At 32.6% G+C, this 25,236-nt stretch overlaps 2 protein-coding genes and 1 long non-coding RNA gene across 5 annotated transcripts in view; 2 read left to right on the top strand and 1 right to left on the bottom strand.

The window, feature by feature from the left end:
• Positions 1-7,525, top strand: part of LOC106052613 (tetratricopeptide repeat protein 7B-like) — a 21,504-nt gene extending 13,979 nt beyond the window's left edge. For both annotated transcript variants that reach the window (XM_056023048.1, XM_056023047.1), the window contains exons 17-19: positions 944-1,048; positions 1,722-1,813; positions 2,705-7,525. In XM_056023048.1, the coding sequence (XP_055879023.1) occupies positions 944-1,048; positions 1,722-1,813; positions 2,705-2,837 (330 nt within the window). In that variant the 3' untranslated portion in view covers positions 2,838-7,525. The remainder of the gene's footprint in view (positions 1-943; positions 1,049-1,721; positions 1,814-2,704) is intronic.
• Positions 7,524-23,534, bottom strand: LOC106052617 (protein STPG4-like). 2 transcript variants are annotated; one of them, XM_056023049.1, is made up of 8 exons: positions 23,159-23,531; positions 20,995-21,069; positions 19,238-19,410; positions 17,645-17,729; positions 16,310-16,383; positions 16,116-16,170; positions 13,527-13,637; positions 7,524-10,855 (listed from the first exon to the last, which is right to left on the bottom strand). In XM_056023049.1, the coding sequence occupies exons 1-8, from the start codon at positions 23,366-23,368 to the stop codon at positions 10,742-10,744; spliced, it is 897 nt and encodes a 298-aa protein (XP_055879024.1). In that variant the 5' UTR covers positions 23,369-23,531; the 3' UTR covers positions 7,524-10,741. The 2 variants fall into 2 exon arrangements, with proteins under 2 accessions (XP_055879024.1, XP_055879025.1); XM_056023050.1 differs by lacking the exon at positions 13,527-13,637 and having other exon boundaries at positions 23,159-23,534.
• LOC129925028 (uncharacterized) lies at positions 12,389-13,075 on the top strand. Its single transcript, XR_008776887.1, has 2 exons — positions 12,389-12,903; positions 12,942-13,075. It is a non-coding gene; the product is annotated as an uncharacterized LOC129925028 (long non-coding RNA).
• Positions 23,535-25,236: the final 1,702 nt, after the last annotated feature.

The following is a 25,236-nucleotide window of genomic DNA, read 5'->3' on the forward strand; positions in this document are numbered from 1 at the left end:
ATTTTTATCAGCACAAATGGTTAATGACTGCCTAGTCTTGGGATATGTGGTTCTGACTGTCATTACAAAGGTCCAAAGTTCTAGCCCTATCATTCCCTGCCATTCTACAGGCAGGAGGTGGTGAATGGTTATGATAGGACTTTGTCATTTTCAATCTTAAAGGAATGCCTAAAACTGACCATTCAGTCAATCAATTTTCTTTATACAATGTTAGACTGAACCTATAATATTTCTGGCAAGACAATGCCAATTCTTTATCATATTTTATGATAACCAAAGTCAAAAACTAATAACCTGCTAAAGCAAACTTAAAAAAAAAATAAAGAAAGAATATCTTTAAATATCAATAGCATTTTCTCAATGAAAATTAAACTAATTTTTTTTTTAATCTTTAGATCTTTCTAGTAATGAATCCCTAAATACATTGAGATTTTTTATTTCTCAGAATCAATGACATGACCTAAACTCTGTAATATTACATAATACTTTTACTGGTTGCTACTATTTGTGATTATTGAAATCTCTACAAGAAAATACTTGAATGTAATGATTTCTCTATCAAAATGTCATGTGTTATCATGGCATATTTGCAAATATTTGTTTTAAAATAGAAATTGTAATTCGTTGTAAAATTCCTTTCAAATCTATTATTATTACTTAAAATTATTTGGTCATGGAAAAATATTCATATAAAGAAAATATCTAACGAATGTCCAGAGGTCAAGTATAAAAGTAGAATATCAGCATTTGAATTAGAAAAACTCCAGATATTATCTTTATGGTCAACTAATAAATCTATGTCATCATGATCCTTTGAATAAATGTACATTTATGCTTACATTGATGCTTACATTGATGCTTACATTGATGCTTACATTGATGCTTACATTGATGCTTACATTGATGCTTACATTGATGCTTACATTGATGCTGTTCTGTCTAGAGAGGACTGGTCTATGAGCACAAGGGTTGCTTGAACGAAGCTAAAATGTGCTATGAGAATGCCATTTCTGTCAACCCAACACACACCAAGTCTCTTTACCACCTGGTAAGTTCTTCTGTTTGGATCTATCAATATACATTGCTAACTGTGTCGTTCATTATCAAATATTCAAAAGCAAATCTTTGCCAAGGTGCCCTTAAATTCAAACAGGTTTACTTCTTAATCTGAGAACAATTTTATAAAATCTATTGTTGCAGTACACATTTTTGAATCAGTGAAATAACTGTTATTTCGTAAGAAACTGTATGTGTATTTAGAAGCTTATAAAGGTTTTTGTTTCAGATTAAACTTAGGTGCTTAATTGACACAAGTTATATTGTGGTTAATATATCAATATTAGGGCAAAGCAGAAATTATCTTTAATTAATTGTTCTCTAAATCTCTTCTATTTATAAGTCGAAATTTGTGTTCTGATTTGATGGAAGGGGAAAACACATTACTGTGGTTATTTTTCTCATTGCCATTTTCCATACCACATTTTGAAATACCCATTCCTATCATGAAAATGTAGATTAAAATACTCAACTTAGCCATTGAGCTAATGATAGTATTAAATTCCTAACAAGTATCTATTATTTCTTTTGCTTGCCCACCCTACTATTTGAATATATCTCCTTCTTTATTTGTGTGATTCTAAACAACAAAAGCATTGAGATTAGAACTCAATCATGGAGACAATCCAATACTTTGTTCTAGCTGAAGCTTTTATCTCTTGCAGGGCATTGTTTTACACAAACTTGGGGATAACAGACTGGCGGAGAAAGTTTTACGAGATGCAGTCAACCTTGACCCATGTTTTCACAAAGCTTGGTTTGTGTTTTGGATTTACTATTGTAATACTAAAAATAACTAAATAATTCAAATATACAATAAGTAAACAATTTCCCTTTGACATCTGAAAGACTGAATAAGTTGACTAATTTCTGTGAATATTTTTTAAAGGATACCACATCACAGGTTTGGTGGCTAAGTGGTAAAGCGCTTTGCCTCTTGAACAGGGGGGTTCTGGTTCAAATCCTGGTGAAGACTGGGATTTTGAATTTCAGGATCTTTAGGACGCCTCTGAGTCCACCCAACTCTAATGGGTACCTGATATTAGTGGGAAAAGTAAAGGTGGTTTGTTGTTGAGCTGGCCACATGACACCGTGGGCCACAGAAACAGATAACCTTTACATCCTCTGCCCTGTAGATCGCAAGGTCTGAAAGGGAAACTTACTTACTTTACTGTTGGCATACTTATTCACAGGACAATAGACTGACAGTACATCTGTCTTGAGGGAACATCTATAGGTTGAGAGAAATGCTTTGTTTTAAAACCCAGAATTGGTGCTTCAGGGATCTCTTTAACTGCTTGGCACAGTCTGCAAAAGAGCTGACAGCTCAGCAGCAAAAAGCTGGCTAGAAGAAGAACTGCTATAAAAAATCTTACATAGCTTCAGCCACCAGGCTTTGAAATATTAATATAAAAATTGTATAACCTGTACAAGTTGTGCTCACAGTTACATTGTTTTTTGTTTTCACATATATATATTGTAGTAACATCACAACAAAGTAAAGGAAATGTTTCAAATAACATTCTTGAATGTGTCATGGGGCTTAATGTTTAGGAAAAAAACTGGCAGGGATAATTGTTTTATTTTACATCCCTTTGTTTTCATCTGCTTAATTTATTGAGATTTCTTTTTTATTTGAATTGATTAGGTTTGTTCTTGGAATTGTATTAGAGGCTACCGACCACCCTGAAGATGCTAGCCATTGTCACATGATGGGGACCAGCTTGGAGGCAACGTGTCCAGTGGCACCATTCAATGTCATTCAGAGGGTCATGACCTAATGCTTATGGACCTAATGCTTCGACCTCTGCGATTCACCGGTGAACTATACTGAAGTCATGATGTGCATGTGAACATTAGACTGTCATTTTCAACATTCCAGACACCAATCTAACAATGTGTTAATATTTCATCCACAAAGTTTGTAAAACTGTAACAAACTCAATGTTACATGCGTATATTTGGCCATATGTAAATAGTTTTATAAAAGTTTTTCTAAGTATTAGGTCATGCCTAATTACTACATTCTAGTAGTAAGACATTAGTTGTTTGGTTTATTCTCCGCTTTTTTTAAATATTGTTTTTAATTACCTTGTATAAATTTAAAGCAGAAAAAAAATTGTCTTAATTTTTTTTTTCTTTTTAAAGTTGATATAATCTATATAATTTGGCTCTAAATCAAAGTAATTAAAATAATTCTAGCATGAACTGCAAACTGAATATGCTCTCCATTGATCAGAGTACTGTTCATTGTGTTTTACTTTACTGTAGAATAGCAAGACGGAAGTTGTTTTTTAAACACAGTCTGTACTGGGAGTCTTAACTTTTCCTCTTAGTTAGCTATGTTACAGTTTCATGTTTAAAATTAGCTGCCAACTAATTACAACTTGAATTGTGTGCGCCACACTTTCCTGCATTAAGTCACACATTCCCGACCACAGTTATACTGTGATGAACTGATATATAGACTACATTTCTGGTAGACTAAAAATGTTGATTTGTCATGTGACCAGGTGTTGATAATGTACTGTTGTTAACCCTTGGTGATCATTTTTAGAAATTTTCTTTACATTCTGAAATACTGCAGTGGGAAAGGTGGGGCTTAAAGTCACAATTTGGTAGTTCCATTGGATAGCACAGATTCTTAACAAACTTACTACACTGCAACACAAACTTTCAAACAAGAAGTAGAACAAATGTAAAAGACTTCATTTCTTTATTTTTCTGAGTGATACAATAAAAAAAGGTGGTTGGATTGAGGCTGTGACGTGAAAGCTTTTTAATATCTTTTATGAAAAAAAAAAGTTCTACAATTTGAATTTGAACACTAGGACTCAAGCCAATGCAGTCACCACTGTTATGACTATTTAAAGTTAATGCCAAATGACATGAAATAGTTTGACAAAAGTTCAAGTATTTACTTAACACAGTTTTTAAGTAAAATTGAAGTGCACTTTTCAAACAATGGAAAACAATGCAACTTGGTAGATGGGGAACAGAAAGTGGTGGTAACTTCTTTTAAATACTATTTCTGACTGTCAGCAAACATCTCAACTTGTGGTTTCACATTTTGGATTGTCCATGACCTGTGACACTAAGTTCTACTTTTCCCTACACGTAATGTTTATATCTTAATAGATAATGATTGTAGTGTTCTATTATGTCTTAATAGATAGATAATGATTGCAGTGTTATATAATACATAATATAAAATATTCATAAGTTTACCTAATATATATTCAATTTTTTTTTTAAACTCTTGATATTAGGTAAAAAAATTAAAGGGCCCCTAGCCTGTTTTAAATTATATGATTTTTCTTTTAGTTTAATGACATCAGCCCAGACTCTTTACAGTCAGGCTTTGACTGTACTCTTTGTTTTTATAGTGTTATCGAACAAATGTACTTGCTTTTTGTTTATTCTGTATTTTTCCTAATGTCGCTTCAAAAAGAAAATGTCATATTAGTATATTTGTGCATTTTGTATTTATTCTCTGATAGTCTTAACTTGATTGCAATAGTTACCACTGTGATATCATTAATTTATGCACTGACTTGTTGATATATTGTAATGTTTGTTTCCTGGGTATTTCTTTATGTTTCAGATACTCAATGAGGAAAATTGGTTTTAGACAGAAAGCCTTAAAAACAATTTGAAAATAAATCTTTCGTACTCAGATTAGTTTAATTTGTGTTAGTATCAAATCTTAGAAATGTGTTCTTTGGGATGCCTTATAGCTAGGATTCTTTAAAACAAACTTGTCTAAACCGTGTTTCTCTACTTTAAGTGCAATGTTACATTCCATCTTTGAAACCAACAACAGATGGAATGAATTGATCAAACACTTTGACTTCATCAGCTCATCTCTCCCAGTCTGTGGCACCACAAACACTTTGACTTCATCAGCTCATCTCTCCCAGTCTGTGGCACCACAAACACTTTGACTTCATCAACTCATCTCTCCAAGTCTGTGGCACCAAGTTCCTTCTGGTGTCTCAGTTATTGACAAGAAGTCTCTTTCAACAGGAACTCTTTTATATTGAAGAATAATTTCAATTTACTAGTATGAAGATTTCAACAAAAAAAAGTTTACTGTATACATACTAAAAAAAAACCTGTTTTGTCTAACTTTTTCTGCAATGGCTTATATTGACTTACTCTGTTGATCCCTGGAGGGTATGCTACAACTAAATCTTCAATGGACTGTTTCATGAAACTTTCTTCACTAGGGCCCATGTCATCTTCATGTTGACCTCTTCCAAGTTTTTTACTCTCTGCTTACTTCTTTTTCTGACCTTAGGGACACCAATCCAGTGCCTGCTTTGACCTGGCTTTAACAGCTCACTAGTTTGAAACACTCATGAACTGAACTAGATGTTTATGTATTTACTATGTAAAGTATAGCATTCGTATACATAAAATCATCTACTGGGATGTGGGTCAAATCTATTTTTTATCTACAAGTCTTGCAATTGCAATATTTGTTCCTGTGACACTATAAAGAAACAACTCAGTGTTTTTTCTTCCTGTCTAGTCTTTGAGAAAGAAAATATGATTTTACATTTGACCGGGATTACTTCATCCTGATACCAAATAGTGAGTCCCTACTTCCTGTTATTCAGTTAGTAATGTTGGATTGTCCAAAGGTTTATATAGAGAGCAAAAGAAGAACTCCATTATAAAAAGGTTATGACTTATGGGTATAATATGATTGCTTTAATAAATTAATATATTGATAATAAAAATAACCAGCTATATATATATATATATATATATATATATACTTGTTTCTTGTGTGAATCACCTGGCTTGATTCTTTTCATAATTTAGCACTCAGTTGTAACATGTAACAATTTGTAACATGCTGTGTTGGTCACTAACTTCCTAAGGTATTGCCCCACATTTGGTGCTCCATCATGTCCAACAGAACATTCTTCTTAGATATTAAGATACAAAATATATTACTTCTAAAAACTAATGTAATGTGAAAAGTTTGAATGTTTGCTGGTTAAATGTAAAGTTTTGATCAACGTTTTTTTTAAATGAAGCTTTAATGTAAGTGTGTATACGAACCATTACTGTGAATCCAACATAAGGAATTTCCGTACATTTTAAAGGCATCTGTTTTGTTTTGTGTCTTATTGTTTACCAATGTTCATTTTCTGTGAGATCAAATTTTCTTCATATTGTTCTGTCATACTTTTGCTTCTACAGACTTGATATTTACTGGATGTCATAAGGTTGTTCTGTTGTTTTGAGAATACATGAGGGTATTTGCTAGTGTGTGACCTTTTAAAACCTGTGATAACTTGTTCCATCTGCGTCACATAATGTTGTAATGTACTGTTCTTTTTGCTGCTAGGAAGATGTGATCATAGTCAAACACTTTCAGTATTTATAATCCATCCAAGTTTGATGTGTGTGTATGGAATTTTATTTTTTTTGTTAGGGGAGGGGGCTTTCTACTTGAAATCCTGGTGACTGAGTTTTGAAACAAACTTGTTTAACTGTAAGGCAAAAGAAAAGGCAGTGGTTTGTTTTACTGGTCACATTAAACACTTGTTCACTACTGACCACAGGAAAAAAAGTTAAGCTGGACAACCCTGTAGACCTTTGTTGCTATGTATTGAAGTAAAGATTTATGCTTCAAAAATTAATCAAACTTCAAAAAAAATTTTTTATTTTGAAGTTTTTAAAAAAAAAATACTTTTTGCAATCTAAACTTAAGTAGCTGTTAGACATTGGTGGTGAGCTGTAAAGATTTATAACTGTTTGGTAAGGCTTGTACAATGACTGTCACATTCTCTAACTGGTAAGTAGATTAGTTAGTAGGCAGAGTGGTATGTCTCAGTAACATCAGGGCTTAAAACTTGTTCAAAATTTGAAGCTAGAAGTTTAACTGACCGAGTGGTGTGTCTCCGTGACAGTAAGTCTTTATTTTTAGTTCATAATGTGAGCCTAGACATTCAAGTGGCTGAATGCTTGACCCCACACCGCCACTACTTGCCTTGGCCGGTAATATTCATTTTAGTTTCTTATTCTCTAAGGGTGTTACCATGGTTACTCAGTGCATCCTTGATTCTGTGTGCAGGCACTTTTAATCATATATTAGGCTAGCTAGTTAATCTTGAAGCTGTCTTCCATTATCTACCCAACCTGAGCTCAGCATTCAACTTCTTCCAGTTGAGCTTTGTGTCCCACTCCTGATTGAATGTTCCTACACAGACACACATACTTGATTGAATGTTCCTACACAGACACACATACTTGATTGAATGCTCCTACACACACACACACTATTGCCTCATGCTCCGTTTTTGTACTAAATAGTGTACAAATATTATATTCAATATTGAAATTAATATTTATAATCTGATTGTTCATTGAGTGAAATTGAAGGTTCTCATGTGTTTGATGATAACAAAAAATTATATAGATTGTAATAAAAATAAAAGAAACCAAAAACAAATTTTCAAGTGTCTCTTTTATTTTGTTATAAATGTTAAACAATTTAGCAATACAATATTGATAAAATTTAGTTTATAATTTCTTGCTTTAAAACAACAAATTTTTTTCAACATAAAATAATACTGTGTGTCATAGAAAAGATTTAATGTTTGAAACCCCCCAAAAATATTCAACAATTATACAAGTTTACATAATAAAAAACATTTCTCAACATTTTCTGAAAGTTTAGGAAAACCTTGCAGTTAATGACCCACCCATTGCTTGGTTTTGTAGTGCTGATAATGTTAGTTCTTATTTCTTTATGCTTGTCAATATTAACCTGTGCTTTTGATAATGTTAGTTCTTATTTCTTTATGCTTGTCAATATTAACCTGTGCTTTTGATAATGAAAGTTTGTAGATGAAAAGTGAAAGGGCACAAAGTAGGTCCTTTCAACTTGCATCCAACCAATTGTAATCTTAAGTCCGAATGAAAGATTCAAACAATTAGCTAATAAACTAAAAGTACACCAAGAATAAAGTGTGGGTTTTTCTGGGTTTCTGTACAAATAGTGAGTAAGAGAAGGTTATTAATCAATCTAAAACACATTTTTAACATATCTGACTAAAAATAGTTTGAAAACCGATTTCATAATTAATTTTAAAAGCTAATTACAATGTTACCACATAAAGTTAAATTGGAGGTGAAAATAATAAGCTTAGTTTTAATAACCCCCCATATATTTTAGATTCAAAAAGAAAATCTAAATCAACCATTGGCAAAGTCTTGTAATTAATAAACAATAGTAAAATGGAAAACTATAATACTGAGTTTTGACTTAACAAGTAATGCAGTATACATGTCTCCCTAAGCCATCTAAATAGCTGACTTAGTAGATTAAATGTTCATTTTAAAATGCATAAGATTTATTTGAAATTTGAAAAAAAATAAGGGATTTCATTTTTGGTTTTCAATTTTAAAACTTGACAGTTATTAATACCATGCAATACTTGTATGTAATGTCTAGTTTAAAATCAGCACCAGGGGCAAGAACTCTGAAAGACAAACAAGAAATTGAAAAAGTTATTACAAGTAATGATTCTTAGTGTTTTTTTTAAATTACTTTTGTATAGCAAGACTTGCATGGTCAGTGCACTCTGGTCCAATCTCTTTTGTGGACTTGTGGGGAGAGGGGGTATCTGGGAGAGTTAACATACTGCCTTTAGGCACTAAGCAAACACAGCTCAGCTGGAGTTGGGATTTGAACCTGAGCCCCCTTGATAGACAGCCAAGCAGTTTTTACCACTCAGCCACCCATCCCATGTTGACTGTTAATATTCTTTTCTCTAGGAAAGATTGCAGCTAAAAAGTATATCTTTTAAATCTACTATGTATTTTTAAGTTACTACTCATTGATTGATCAAGAGGTCTCTTAAACTGTCATATGGATTCGCATGAAATTTGATTCACAGGTTCCTTTTACCTCCTAGGCACTCACTAATAACTGGTTTTGACAGATTCTCTTCTTATCTTATAAAATACAGACGTTACTTCAAAAAAGAAGATGATTACATCCTACACATGTCCTTAGGTCAATCTAGTCATGCATTTTAATCAATGACTTAAACTCTGACAAGTAGCCAATTTTAAAGCAGCCGAACCAACAAAATTTGCGAAAAACTGCATGCTTTCCATCAAACCTTTGTATTTCATAACTTTATATTTGCAGCGCCCATTGGAAGTTTATTAAGCAGAAAACTATTGGTTTCACACCAGAGAAGAGCTCACCAATATACAATACTATTTACATTTTCAACAGTGAAACAAAACAAAGACTATGTAAAATAATACAGATTTAAATACACTGGAGAAAAAATCTAATTATCATATCAACCTTTTAAAAACAATTAATGCTTTCTAAAATAAAAAAAAACAACAACACAATAACATGAAATATAGTGACAGCAATTAGGTGTGGGTTGATTCTAGACATTTCAAAACATTATTTGGATAATTCAAATTATTTATTTTATAGCATCTATATATTAATCAAACTACAAGATCTACCTCTGCTCATCAGTATCTGTAACTAATTTGCACTTTAAAAAAAAACAAGACCTGTAAACAACAAACTAACAAAAATAGATTTCAATCGTATAAACTCAAAATTATTGCAAGCAATATCATTATTGACTTTTCATTGTCATTTGACAGCAACTTTGATTCTAATAATTTTTCGTAACATTTTGAGATTACTAAGAAAAGTGAGTAATACTGGTGAAATGCTTTCTGTTATCTATCTTACATGATACAGACGTTACTTCAAAAAAGAAGATGATTACATTATATGTTATATATATATGAGCCCCTTGCTGGCTCCAAAGACAATGGATGCACATTTCTTTCTGGTTTCATTTCTTTCTCTAGCCTGGACAGAATCTAGCATGACTAAAGTTTGCCGCAGTTCTGATAGGGCCGCTTTCTATTATATTTAACTAAGAACTGGGTATTTTCAGACTAAAAGTTAATCACAGTGATCTGCTCTTTGTTTACTGAGTGTTAGGATCCTGTTTACTTTTAAAAATAGAACAAGAGAGAAAAAGAAGAGAAAGTGATATAAAGAAATGTGGTGGAGATTAAATAGAACCCAAAAAGAAAATCTTGAGAAATTGAAGCAAAGGAAAGGGAGAGATAATGAAATAGATGGACATAATAAACAGTCGAAAACACCGGATTAAAAAAATCAATGTTACAAACTAAATAAAACAAATTACTTTGAGCTATAAGCCAAAGAGCTGAGACATTGGATTCTACAGTCGCTGAAAAGTGCAAAAAACAAAAATTTTGTATGTTTTTTTACTTCACTTATTAGTACTTTCATATACTGTACACCAAAGTGCATGATATGTTAGTCTTGCCTCCATGAAAATCTCCAATATAATAAAAAATATTAGGTAATTGATTTATAGTTTAGGTGGTTTGAACTCTAAAAGTGAAATTTATTATGTTTTGTTACTTATTTTGTTTATATTTTAAATACTAAATTAAACGACAATGAAATTACAATGAAGAAACAATCTGGCAAGTCAAAGAATGCAACCTCAACACCAAAAACCATTCAAGCATTTAAAATTATTAAATGATGTGAACATAGAAAAGAAACTAATTACAACTATTATAATACTGTAATAATACTGTTATTAAAACAAATGTTAGAGTATTTCAATCAAATATTTGGTTAAATCTGAAATTCACTTGTAAAAAACAAGCCATGCTGTCGCCCCAACTGTGATATAGTATTGGGCATTGGATGCTGGAATGTCTTGGCATACAGACCAGGGTCAGGAACTCTCTTTAAAAAAAAAAGGAAAAATATTCATATCATAAATTTTCAAAATATTTTTTTTATCAAGACATAAGGAGAAAAATTTATTGGCATTCCAGTATATTTTTTTTAAGTAGCATGCCTATAAAAAATGTATGAAAAAAAATCAAAATTCTGCCTGATCACATGGTATGTTGTCACAATTGTCCGAAGTTTGAATGTTTCTGAATCTGCCATGCAGAAGATTGCACTAAAACATGATAATGCATGAACTGACAACTTAACTGCCATAATTTTAGGGTAACTGTATCCCTTTCAGAACTTTTGCTCTATGGGGGCAGATGATGTAAAGGTCTTCTGTTTCTATGACTGAAGGTTTATGATGGGGGCCAGCACTTCCTCAATGTCTGTCAGTTACCTATTAGACTTTGGTGGACTTATTAATGGCATCATAAAAATCCTAAGGTTAAAAAATCTCATTATTTATTAGGATTCAAAATAGATACCTTTCAAAAGCCAAGCGCTTTACCACTTGACCACCACATCCCCACACAATTTTAATCTTGGTGAAAACAAATGAATATGAGACCCCCATATCTCAATCAGTCATGCTGTTTTTAAAAGTTTGCATTTCAGGTTAACAAGAATGTAATTTAAAAAATGCTGGAAGATGACATGGAAAAGCTCCAATAATGCAATTCTACTTCTTTGGTCTACCAAAAAAAATATTTATTTATCCCCTCCACTATAATGTGTTAATTTTGTGAGAAAATCAAGTATATCATTTGCTTCTGGGAGGATCTAATTTATATTCATTCAAAGAAATATTGAGAATAAATTAGCCTAAAAATAAATTAATAATAGTAATCTTAATTATCCATATGGAAATTTGTCTTACAATTTGTCTCTAACTAAAAATAAAACAGCATAAAAATTAGAACTAAGTAATGTGGAACAGTTAAAAAAAAAATCATCTATATTTCTAAGGCTATATGTAACTTAAATCAACCAAAAAAACAACTAATTATAATTCTAATCTCATCAAAAGTATAAAATTTGTAAAAACAAAATGAACACAGCAATGCACTGCAAACGAAACATTTCAATTAAAAAGTGTTGGTTAGTTATGTAACACACTCAATTTAATTTAGAGTTCTAATTTTTATTATACAAAGACAATTTTTAGCAAAATATTTTGTTAGAAAACAGATATGTACCGGTATACAGCTTAGGAAGAATTTATAACAAGCCTACATTTTATAGTCCACAATTTGATTCTAGCATAATAATGATAAAAATATCACTAAATTCTTAACAATAAAGTATTAAAATATTTTCATATAGGCTGTAGGTATAAAACAAAAGGGGTAGGGGAGAAGTATGATAGGCACCAATTTTCCATTCCTTAGAAACCCAGATCTTTTTTCTTCAACCTCCCATAGTTCTCAATGAGGATCATTTTTACAAAGTTGGTTACAGTAACTATAAATAAAATGTTTTGTTTTGACTTTCTTTGTAAAATGTTTTACATGTTTTCGAATGTTCCTTTAGAGTTGAAGATAATCTACTTCCTAGTAGTGGGCAGGTTTGAACCCGGGACCATGGATAAGTCCGAACGACAGTCCAGCGCGCAAACCGCAGACCAGGCAGCCATCTTACTTGATGCATTATTCAAAGAAATAAATGAGAAATTTGCTAATGCCTTGGTTTATTTTTAGTTAATAGTTTAGATAAATCAATAATTAATCTCAGAATTAATGATAAATAAGAACCTGAACAAAAATTGTTAAGATTCATAAAAAATGTCCCAAACTTTTTCCTCAACTAAACATTTCACACATTCTGAGTCTTTAGCAGAGCACTTTGCTTATTTTTCTAGAGAGGTTAATTCACATGGTGGCCTTTTAGTTAATTATCCCATCTATTCAGGCCTCATGGAACACAAGGGCTCTGCGGAACACAGTTTGGGAAACACTGACCTAGACAAATACAACTTTTTATGTTTTAGTAACAAGTGGTCAACATGTAAATATAAAAGTAAAACTACTGCACTATCATGTTAGCTCAAGCACTAGGTAGTAAACAGAATAAAAAACAAAGATGTGATCTTGAGATAGTGAACAGAATAAAAAAACAAAGATGTGATCTTGAGATAGTGAAGATAATACTGTGACATGATCAACAAATAAACAAAGTGCAAAACTGTGTGCCCCACTGCAAGTCAACAGAAATGCACATATTTTTTTTTTACAAAAGTATGTACAATTAAGAAAGCTTGAGAAGTTACATTGAGAGCTGCAGTCATATAAAAGTACATACAAATTTAAAATGCTTCAAAAGTTTGATGGGATATTGTAATTTTTTCATAATAAAATCTTTTGCCTGTCATTTGTTTTCATTTGAGCTACATCACAATTATATGTACATTTTTTTTTGTTCTGTTAGTATTTGTTTAAATACAAATGTATGCATTAAATACTTTACTTTAAAAAACTATTTTATTTCTTTAGAAATATATTCTAATATAAAGGGGAGTATCAAAAATGAAAATTTATTTATGAAAGTAAATTTTCTCTTAAATTTTACTTTTGAATGACGAATATTAGTTGACAAATAGGTGCATAACTAAGCCACTGTTTTAAGTGCCAATTAAACTGCAAGCACTGAATGTGTTGAAAGAAGTTGATCAGCTGACTACCGAGTGAACTGAATGAAATCTTGGAGTCTTTGATCTGAAGCAAGAGGTTACTGCTGGCATCTTAGGAGCTGTATCCTTCACATTGTATGCATCGGGAGAAGGGCCTTCTTTCTGTTAAGTTAAATAAGAAAAACTTTCCACTGTAGGATTGGTCATCAATAATAATTTATAATTATGTGCTAAAACCTTGGAGAAAGAGGTTAAGTATTTAACCCAGTAATTAACATTCAATTGTTAATGGGGAAGAAAGCAATAACATTCACTAAGATGTAAATTATTTATGACTCAAACTAGGAGTCCTCTACAAGAAAAAAAAAAAAAAAAGGATATTTGGATAAGTGGGAAGTGTGGTCGAGAGGCTAAGTTCACTTGAACTTGGCTTGGCTACCTATGAAGGGGCCTGAGGTTCAACACCCGACTCGAGCAGCATTGTGTTTACTGAGCGCCTAATGGCAGCATGGAAAATGTTCTTACAGATACCACCTCTGCCCCACTAGTCCACAGACAGACTGGGCAAAAGATTAAATAAAAACATCCAAATACTAAGAATAAAAGCAAACAACAGTTTTTAAAAGAAGGAAAAGAGTAGGAAAAAGGAGAAAAGTTAAACAAGTAAAAAAGTTAAACAAGTAGAAAAGTTAAGTAGAAAAGTTAAACAAGTAGAAAAGTTAAGTAGAAAAGTTAAAGAAGTAGAAAAGTTAAACAAGTAGAAAAGTTAAAGAAGTAGAAAAGTTAAACAAGTAGAAAAGTTAAACAAGTAGAAAAGTTAAGTAGAAAAGTTAAGTAGAAAAGTTAAGTAGAAAAGTTAAACAAGTAGAAAAGTTAAGTAGAAAAGTTAAACAAGTAGAAAAGTTAAGTAGAAAATTAAACAAGTACAAAAGTTAAACAAGTAGAAAAGTTAAGTAGAAAAGTTAAACAAGTAGAAAAGTTAAGTAGAAAAGTTAAACAAGTAGAAAAGTTAAGTAGAAAATTAAACAAGTACAAAAGTTAAACAAGTAGAAAAGTTAAGTAGAAAAGTTAAACAAGTAGAAAAGTTAAACAAGTAGAAAAGTTAAACAAGTAGAAAAGTTAAACAAGTAGAAAAGTTTAACAAGTAGAAAAGTTAAGTAGAAAAGTTAAACAAGTAGAAAAGTTTAGAAACCTAGAGAAAATAAGTGATAAAGATTGGAGTTTGGAGCAGACTTGAAAGAAGGAAAAAAATACAAGCCAAAACAAGTTTATTTTGTTAGGCTATGATTAAAAAAGTAAAGTTCTCCTTTCATAACTTGTGATATATGGTGCAGATCATGTAAAGATCATCTGTTTCTGTGCTCCCGTGTTAGTGTGAGATACCCATTAGAATTGGGGGGACTCAGCCGCCTTAAAAATCCTAAAATTCAAATCATTGTCTTCACTGAAATTCGAACCTTTGACCCCCTCACCAAACGCCAAACCACAGTGCAATATAACAGAGAACAAGTAAAATACAAATATATCTTATCTTATATAATACAGACGTTACTTCAAAAAAAGATGATTACGTCCGACGTGTCATGTATTCAGTCATGCATATTAACCAATGACTTAAATTCTGCCAAGTCACTGGTTTTCCTGGCTAGTTCAGGCAACCCATTCCATGCTCTAATAGCACTAGGGAAGAAGGAGTATTTGTACAAATTTTTCCTTGCATATGGAATGAGGAAATCAAATCATATCAAATCTCAACTCTAGTGTAAATTCTGTCATATCAACAAAGAAAAATAGTAAATACTATACAATAAAAAGCTGCTTATGAAAAATATAAATTAAAGTATTGAAAAGTGATTCAGTAAAGTACCCAACACAACAACGACATAAGACACATTCCTTTGAAAAAAGAAGATTAAGATGGATAAGGCCTTGAGAAAACTCGTAATATAACCAGACAATCATGACCATGAGGTGTCAGACAAAGAGCATGAATTGTATAGAAAGCATTTGAAAAAAAAAGAAAAAAAGATCTGGAAACTGTTCACTAAGATTGTTTTTTAAAGATGTTTCTTTATAACAAGTCTGCAATATTTCAGCCAATGTTGTGACTTTGCTATGCATTGATGTTGGTTAACATCTTTGTACTCTGATGTTAATTCATATCAATACTTAATTAAACTTATGTGTACAGCATTACTGTACATCCAAGCTAAATCTATTGCTTTAAGATATTCTTATTATTATTAGACAATATCATTGTAACAGGATTTTGAATTGTACCCAAGAAAAAAGAATCAGAAAAGAAGAAACACACAAAAAAAAAAACTTGTATTTTTTTTTTTGAGAATATTTAACCAAATTATTAAACATAAAAATCCATAAGACTAAATTCTTTTGCTTAAAACTTGATTTGAAATTAACGAAATATTTATTAATGTACAAAGATAATGATAATAAAATTAATTATATATTTTTTTTAAATCTTTGAAATATGTTCTCTTAAAGTGAAATGTTGTATAAATGGACAATATAGTAGACAATATAAAGATCACTTATTTCTAGAAAAAGATTGTGAAGATCTCTACTATACAACAATTGTGATGTGAAGAAATCATATGTCTATAAAAAGATTTTACTTACTGGCCTGAAGATAAATGTTGGAAACCTTTTGGTTTGAGATTTAAACATGTAGTTTCTGAAGTAAAGAAAAAAATCCTTTCAAAAAATTAAAAAAAAATACAAATGACAAAAAAACAACAACAATATTTGAGGAAGATTAAATCCTTGAATGTCCTCTATTTAAAGATTATTATAAAGCCCATCTAGATACTTACTTCACTGGAGCCTTTTCTCCATTCACAGCCAGATAACCTTCCACTAGATAAGCATTTGGAGGGACATTTATAGCCTGAAATAAAAATTAATGGAATTAACTTTCTGCAGTCTTCAACCATGTGGATGTCTGCCTGTCATGCAGTAGATGCTTTGGACATTGATATTGATGGGCCCAGCTTTAAACCCTGACCTAGTCATCTTGCAGAAGATTTGGGTTAGTATTTAATAATCTTCATTTCTGGAGAGTGACTGAAACTTGTAAAAACCCACACACAAAAAAAACAGCATTTTTGGCAATAAATTAAAAGCTGAGTTTTAAAAGGATGTTTTTTGACATGTTAAGTAAAATGAATTTGAAGAATGGTATGTATAGTTGATTATGGTTACTGATTTACATATTGTCATAAATCAGTGTTTCACAAACTGTGTTCGGGGAACCCGAGTGTGCTGTGAGGAATGAATAGGTGTTCCATGAACTACCGGGATAATTAATTAGTAGGCCACCTCTTGAATTAATCTCTCTAAAAATAAGCAAAGTGTTCCGCTAAATACTCAGAATGTGCAAAATGTTCCCTTGAGGAAAAAGTTATAAATGAATTGTTGCCACAAGTAGGCATGGTGTGTGTAATGAGACCAAGTCTTGCGTACTACAAGCGGTCAAGCCTTAAGAGGAACAACCGTTTCAGAATAACTTGTGTGAATGAAATTGTCATGTGATCTTCCAGTACGGAATGGCAGCCGACCTTTGCTCTTTCAATCATTTTCCAGAATGCTGAGAGAAATGAGGACAGTCAAGTATAGTAAAGGACAGTTCAGTGATTGCATAATAAGTGTTTTGTGTTACTAATTGTACAGTATTTGGTTGTTAATTTGTAATGATTAATCAAATATCATGCTATTAAAACACAAGTTGTCAAGTTCTTTAAGCTGATGGCTGTTTTGTCTTCGCTGAAGAAACTTTGGAGAGAGACGCAACGATATTTTAATTTTTAAATTGTTGCAACTTTATCCGAGAATGGGTGAGGAAAAATAATGTGATCAATTATCTGAGGGGACAAAACCTTATATATTTAGCTGTATTTTTTAATACTGAAGGATTCATTTCCCTTGTTGGTATCAAACAAAATAATTTATTACCAGTAATTAATTGACTAATCGGTTAATTTTTTAAATTGATTCATGTCTAGTCTACTTGAGCAAAGTTTTAACTTGATCAGAGAATGGGTGTGGGAGAAATAGCATGTACACGTTTTTTACCAGACAGACAGAGGGAGTTGATGTAATTTTTGTAAACAAAAATATTGGCTATAACATTACTGACAAACAGAGTCTACCTTATCTTTGATCCCAAAATTAAGATAATCTTTAGCATCCCTTGACTCAGCTTTAAATCTGTAGGTTGCTGGTTTCTTTGTAAGGCTAAAATATAATTCAATGTAAAACTTATGTTTCATTTCAAGACATAGCAGTTAATGTAGCAGGACAATGCAAAGTTTAACTGTTTCTGGGGCTCACAGTTAACAAGTGAGTCATGATACCTAAACACCTTTACTTTATTCAAGAAATATCAGTAACTTGAAAATGGGTTGAGTCAGGCTTGTCCTAGAATTTTCAATTAAAAAAATCTCATCCTTCACAGGGATTCAAACTGAAGTAGTTCAGCATTGCTAAGTACGAAGCATCTGCTTTATATCCTGAAGCTATGTTTTCATTAGTGTCTAACTTATTCATCTTAAAAATGATAATGTAAAGGTTAGACAGTACTCATTTTGTTGGTCACATACCACACCTTTGTGAGTAGAGAAAGAAACCAAATTCAAATAGATTTTGGAAATTTTAAGTTTGTGTAGATTTCTTAACAGTAGCTGCATGGATCATGCACTGATATGCAGCAAGGAGGTTAATATTCAATTACGCAAGCAAAGCATTTGTTTGTTATTGAAAACTTATTTTTAAAGCCATCTTAAATTTAATAATAACCATAGACTTAAACTGTGAGACATAGTGGCTGAGTGGTAATGCATTTCGCTTCCCAACGGAGGTGTCCCTGCTTTGACTCTAGGTGAAGACTGGGATTTTTAAGTTCGGGATCTTTATGGTGCCTCTGTGTCGACCCAATTCTATTGAGTACCTGACATTAGTTGGGGAAAAGTAAAGGCAGTTGGTCATTGTGCTTGCTATATGACACGCTCACTAGCTGTGGGTCATAGGAACACATGACCTTTACGTCATCTGCCCCATACATCATATGGTTTGAAAAGAACTTCACTTACTTTGTACTTAAATTAATACCACACAAAATAATAATTTTTTTTTTAAAACAATGCTATTATTAAAATGCACTAAATAGACAAATCAAAGCATTGGGTGTGTTTAGTATGAGTTAAAGTGAAACTCATGCCCAACACTGATTTTTTTTTTTTTGCTATTTTATTTTCTACTTTTTAGTGCCTTTTAATATAAGCTTTTTTTTTTTTTTAAATTATTTATGCCTTTTTAGTCTTATATGTCTACAATCATTTTGACCACTATTGCTACTAAAACAAGGTAACGATCAGAAAGAATGTTAGTGACACAAACACTGAACTTATTTGTGTCACACTTTGGCCTTACCATTCGCCAAGAAAATTCACACAGGTATGTTACATGTGTAGGGTTATTGTTTACATACCACCCATGACTTATCTCCCTTATGCTTAGTACATTTTCTCTATAAAAATGAAATTAATTAATTATGACTAATTGATTAACTAATTGGTTGATTTTTTTTGTTTTACTGATTCATGTGTTGTCGTCTAGCAAGAGCTTATAATGATGATTGGATGAGTTGAACTGGTTTAAAACCAATTGCGAAAATACAAATATACAAGAAACATACAGCGTGACTCTAAGCATTATAAAAAAAGGCTTTTTTTTTTTTTTTTTACTTTTCCAGGAAATCTGTACACTTATAAGCTCCAGGCAAGAGAAGAGCCCCCTTCCCAGGATCAACAGTGTGGAATGCTTTTCTTCCTTGGTCTCTAAATGCATAGGTCCTGGGTTTTTTGGCCAGTTCTGATAGGAAATCAATAGTATCATACGCTCCTGGCGAGGGTGTAACCTGACAATGTAAACAAGACACTCAATTTTATTACTGACTGAAGGACTATTTAAATTAAAGATATTGTATAATTAATACGACTATTTGGTCATGTGGTGTGTGCTAGACTAGACTGTCTCAATTGTCCCTGGTTCAAACACTCCACACAATTATCCCCCTCACCCAGCAGAAGGACTAGGATGTAATAATCTTTAAATTTGAAGCAACATTTAAAACATGTCAAATAAACAAGAAACATAAATGCCATTTTTTTAAAATATGATTGAATAACTGCCGGGTTCAGCTTCTCTGGTACTGATCTAAATTAGATCAGGCACTATGGGACCAAAATACCCCCTCAAAAAGTAGGAATTAGGTCTGTCTCAGCCTGCTAAATTTTGAAATATGATGTATCCCAGCTGTGTATATGTCTTGTAAAGTTTTGGTGTTTTTGCACCATTTCTTCATCTGCAGCGCAATGCAAGTCCATGCACAGTTGATCAACAATAAATTCTTCTTTGGTCTCATTTTTATATTTTAAGGTTCAGACGAATAGTCCTAAATCTGCGATAAACTGTACAGTGGTTTCCATAATCTGGCAACTCTCCATGCAGTTTTTGTTCTATAGAGGGGTTCTGGGGTCAGATTCTTGTTCAGGCCTCTTGTTAGAGTATGCAGCTTTGAAGACCATGATTGGCATTCACAGGTGATGCTCCACAAGATTGAATCTCACTAGTACTTATTTTTTTTTCCAGAACATGTGTTGTCTCATTCTGTTCTGTCAGGTTCTGACACAAAATATATATTGGTCATATCAGAAAAGCTTATAATAGGCACTGTTTTTCTTGAAATAGAATAAATTATATAATAAGAATAAAAAACAGATTAGCTGCAGTGACTTCAAACTAACATTGCCTGGATATATCTATGAAAGTAAAATAGTAATATAGTTACATCTCTCTTGCATATTCTCCCCTAGATCTCTGTTATATCAAGAAAAAAAAAGTGATAACATTTTAGCACACTTATATTGATGAAACGCTTCTATTTTCTTTGTAATTTATCACCCCTCATAGACGCTACCTCTTCTCCACAATCTTTCCCTTACACAGAGGTATGGAGCAAGCAAACCTTGAAACACATATAATCCAGAAATATTTGCATTCATAATTTTCATTTTACTTGCACATTTTCATTTTGTTTTGATGCAATCTTTCCAATTGTACATGTATGTACAGTGTAGCAACCAATTGATGCTATATCAAATACACTATTTATGGAATGATAAGATAATTTTGTTTAGTTAAATTATAAATAAATACATATATACCTTAGGGAGAGGGGGGATGCCTCAGTGATAAAGTATTTTGCTTCGTCTGAGGGGGGTCTCAGGTTCGAATCTCTGTGATGGCTGGGGATCTTGAATTGTGGGATTTTTAGGATGACCCCTTAGTTCATCCAACTCTAATGGGTTCCTGACATTGGTTTGGGTAAAGTAAAGGTAGTTGGTCATTGAGCTGGCAACATGACACCCTTGTTAGTCAGAGAAATAGATGACCTTTACATCATCTGCCCCATAGATTGCATTACTTGTACTGCACTTACCTTCAACTCTGCTCTCCACCAGTGTTCTCTGTCAGTAATAGGACTTTCATAAACATCACTAAGAACAGTTCGCTCCTTGAAATAAATGAAAAAGAAACAAGTAGCATTAAAAAAAGTTTTAAAAAAAATACATTTCTCCTTTATGACGCAGATGGTGGTCTATAGCTTCTCATTCTATTTATTTCTTGTAATGCTTCAATATTGCAAGAAGTCTTTCCAGTAAAATTTCCACAATCAAGTTCTTCTATTAACAGTCCAGCTAATGATTTTTACATAAGATGGTGCACAAAATGTCCATTCTTTACTGAATAACTGTGGCATTTTACATTTCGAAACACAATCTTTTCCTTTTGCAACTTATTGTGTGACTAAAGAGGTCAATCCTTGATACACAGCTGCGGTCACCAGGTGGCGTTGCAATTTCACCCTTCTTTCTAATACTGTTGTGTATGGCATCTGCTATCCGGGACTCTTCCTTTATGCTCCATCTCCATGTGGATCTATCCAATGCCACATTTTCCCAACTGTTAGTGTCAATTTTGAAGAGCTTCATGTCGCGTTTGCATACATCAGTATACCTTAAAAGTGGATAACCAGCGACTCTCCTGTCTTCTGTTAGATCACCATTAGAATGTCTTGTGGAAGTCAACCTTGTGGCATTCTATGAATGTGACCAGGCATCTGCTGCTGATAACAGCTCTGAATAACGTACAAAGAAGTGCAGTTTATTCCCACTGAAGCTGAGACGTGTTTAAAATTAAAAAGACATGAGTCAAATTTAATTTGTAAGATTTTTACATTTTTCCCAAACATACATAAACTGTCACATTCATCAAATACCCAGTGTCCACTCATCTGTAAAAACCCATGAAAAGATTGCAAGCTAATAAGAGGAATTTTAAAAAAAGGTGGCAAGCTAATAAGAGGAATTTTAAAAAAAGGTCCAATCTTATTTAAATATGATCAATTAAAAACATTTGTGTCTGCAATCCTTTGAGGGAGAAACTATCTTCTTCAATTTTTTAAAAATAGTTTCAAAGTTGTTGTTTTTTTTTTGTAAGAAAGTATTTATAAATGTGTTTTTACAAATTAACTGCAATATTGCAGATCAATTTTTTTTCTCCTCAAATTCATTTAAAAATAGTTTTCATTTTTAAAATACCAGCACCATAGAAAACATATAGATCTAGGTCAGGAGCTGTAAGAGAAGCACAAGACGAACTTGGTTTTGGAATAATTAACATATTGCTTTTTTTTTTTATTACTTTTGTATTTGTCTGGTCTAAAATGGAATAAGGTCACACTCGCCCAAGACCTTCCTTGGTGGAAAATCTTGTGATTTATTAGGCTATAAGATGTTTGGATTAAAATGTTAATTATTAAAGATTAATAACAGAAATGAAGGCAAAGTGAACAGCAGGCCCTCTAGGATGTAGCACATTGATATTTGTGCAACAGAATCTTTTACATAAGACTTACATTTCACTTGACAGTTTCAGACTTTCCTTTCCTTTCCTTATTAGCTCAAACTTCCTCTAGGAATGCAGGGGACATAATTAATAAATTGAACTCTGGACCACACAGCAGACAAACCTAAGATGAGGCAGCTGCCTTTAAGTATATTAGCAATAGATCTAAATACTTTGTCATCTTGTTTGTACAGGAGACAATGCACAATATTGCGAATGTCATCCAAGCTACTGAGCTAAGTACTTATTTTAAAGTGACATGTGTGCTGAGAGAAACATATCTTCTTATCCTATAAATTACATACATTCTTTTATTTTAAAAAAACACATTATCTTAGAATCCCATCCAAGCCTAATTTCTAAAGTTTGTATTTCTGCCTGGTCATATGCTCTGGACTGTCATTAAGTGGTTTTGATGATGTCCTGTAGGAGGTTTGGGGCTAGGATGTCATTATTTATATTCAAATCTGAAGGAACATCCCAAATGTAAAACATTTTACAAAAGTATTTGTAGCCTTTAGCCCTGCATGTAGAATCTAGACTAGATCTAGAGTATATCTTCTTTTTTGAAGTAACGTCTGTATTATATAAGATAATATCTAGAACAGTTATTGCACAAACTGAAACTCAGTTTAAACAATTGCTGAATTGCTTATATTATTAAATCTAAATAAGTAAGGTCTATTTAAAATTACCTCCCATGGATGGTGATAAACCTTTGTAGTTGTGTTTGATGCTGTTTGTGTTCCGGTGATGGTTTCGCTAACTAAACTAGCTTTATTGGAAATGTTTGGCTTTCCAACAATATTGCTACTTCTACTTCTAGATATTGCATATAATGATCGTTTAAAGAGTTCATTAGTTACTGGCTTAGCATTTAGATTGGCATCTCTGAGTGAAGTCATTTTAGTTGCATAACAATTGAAGACGGTATTTGAAGACTACAAGATTACCATTATCATTATAACCATAGGCATAGGGTGTAATCTGAACTGTGAACTGTAAATGTTATCTTTTTAATAACTTTGTTAGTTTGTATTCAATGCGCATGGCAATGAGCGTCCCTGGAAACATTTATTTCCTGTTGTAAATTTAAAAGTTGAATCTAATTAAGATGAAGGTAATCACATCACTTTGCCACAGGATAGTCTAGATATATTTATGATACATCTAAATCTAGATTACAGATCTAGAACCTACATTTCATGCATAATTCGCTGGCTGTATGGAAATCTAAACTAAGGCCGGAGAGCCGCTGGTATAGATCTAGATCTACTAATGGAGAGTTAAAAACAAACAAACTAGGATTTGATTTGGCAATTTGTACATATGTCAGTTAAAATATTAGAAATAACGTCTAAGACAGCGGTTCTCAACCTTTTTTTGCTCGGCGACCAATTTTTACCATTCCTCACTACACCACGACCCCCCCCCCAAGTAAATTATTTTCATTCATTAGTATAGGCCTAAGTAGCTGTGCTTTCATTAATATAAATGTAGAAAGCTCGACAACTGATGTAAAAACGAAAATTGGGGTATCCCAAAAATAAATAAATAAAATTAGTGGAAAAAGCTACATAAATGCATATTCTATTCTATTCTATGGCCTCATTCAGTCGCGACTCGCGTGTCGACTATGGATCATCTAATGGAAACAGGATGAATGCCTGCATGGGCATTAGCTGTGGTCGGAACGATGTCGCCCACTCACCATTTCCCCCCTCTCCACGCAGCTGATGTATTCAAAGCAACGGCAGTGCCGACACAGTTTGGGGTCATATTACATACGGTATGTAAGAAATGTAAAAAAAAAAAAATACATTTTGTTGAAGGAGCGTTACATTTGATTATAACTTTTTAGCTAAAATAAAATTTAAAAAGGGATTTTAAGAGTGTATTTTTTTGACAGGCTCAACTCGCACAAATTATGAGTCGGTTTCTTTTCATTGTGATGATATTCATTTCGGCAATTAATTCACGTTGTACCAAATAAGAACTTATATGGATATATATAAAAGAGTTTTTTATTTTGCTTGTTATTATTACAGTATAAATCATTCATACAAACACGTAGGCCTACACGTTTTCGCGATGATAATCGAGCGAGGGTGTCATGTGAACAGCACAGAGGCGGCCTAAAAATCCCAGCCTTTACAGAGATTCGAGCCTGATAATAACGTTAACACAATGATATGAGGAACAGATATGCTAAAAGCTCACACGTTTTTTTATGGCAGGCATTTGAGAAGGATGTTAATGTGGTCAACACCCTAACCCTAACTAATGCCATGAATGAAAGAGCTAGCTGAACTAGAATTGTGGATCTCAGCCATCACAAGAAATGTAGATTAGTGGACCAGCACTCTGTTCCTACATTTGAAAGCATTTGGTTTTGAAATTAAACTTTTGTTCTCAGGTTTTGGGACAGGGGCGGACTGGCTATATGGGCATTCAGGCAAATGCCCAGTGGGCCGGTAGGACCACCTAAATGGCCTCATGAATGCTACTATAGAAAGTATAAATTGTTAAAGGCGTTAAAGTATTCCGTTGTAAAAGATGCCCTTTGAGTGTCGTGTTAAAGAATAAAAACCTTGAACACTCTACTGTGTAATGCTAATTTAATCTCTGAAGGCGTTCAGCATAGACCCAGCCACCTGGGAGACAGAGGCACATGACAGAGCATCATGGCGTCGCACTGTGAAAACTGGCGCACATGTTGCTTAGGAAAAGAGAACAACGCTGGCAGAAGAAAAACGCTAGAGAAGAAAAGCAA

The sequence above is a fragment of the Biomphalaria glabrata genome, chromosome 3 (genome assembly GCF_947242115.1).
Source record: "Biomphalaria glabrata chromosome 3, xgBioGlab47.1, whole genome shotgun sequence".
Lineage (NCBI taxonomy): Eukaryota > Metazoa > Mollusca > Gastropoda > Planorbidae > Biomphalaria > Biomphalaria glabrata.

Coding starts and splice junctions, on each gene's coding strand:
- LOC106052617 (XM_056023049.1), bottom strand. CDS start 23,368: ATGACTTCACTCAGAGATGCCAATCTAAATGCTAAGCCAGTAACTAAT. Junction 21,070..23,158: donor TTTATCACCATCCATGGGAG/GTAATTTTAAAT, acceptor ATTTATTTCAAG/GAGCGAACTGTTCTTAGTGA. Junction 10,856..13,526: donor GATTTCATTCAGTTCACTCG/GTAGTCAGCTGA, acceptor TTTTTTTTAAAG/AGAGTTCCTGACCCTGGTCT.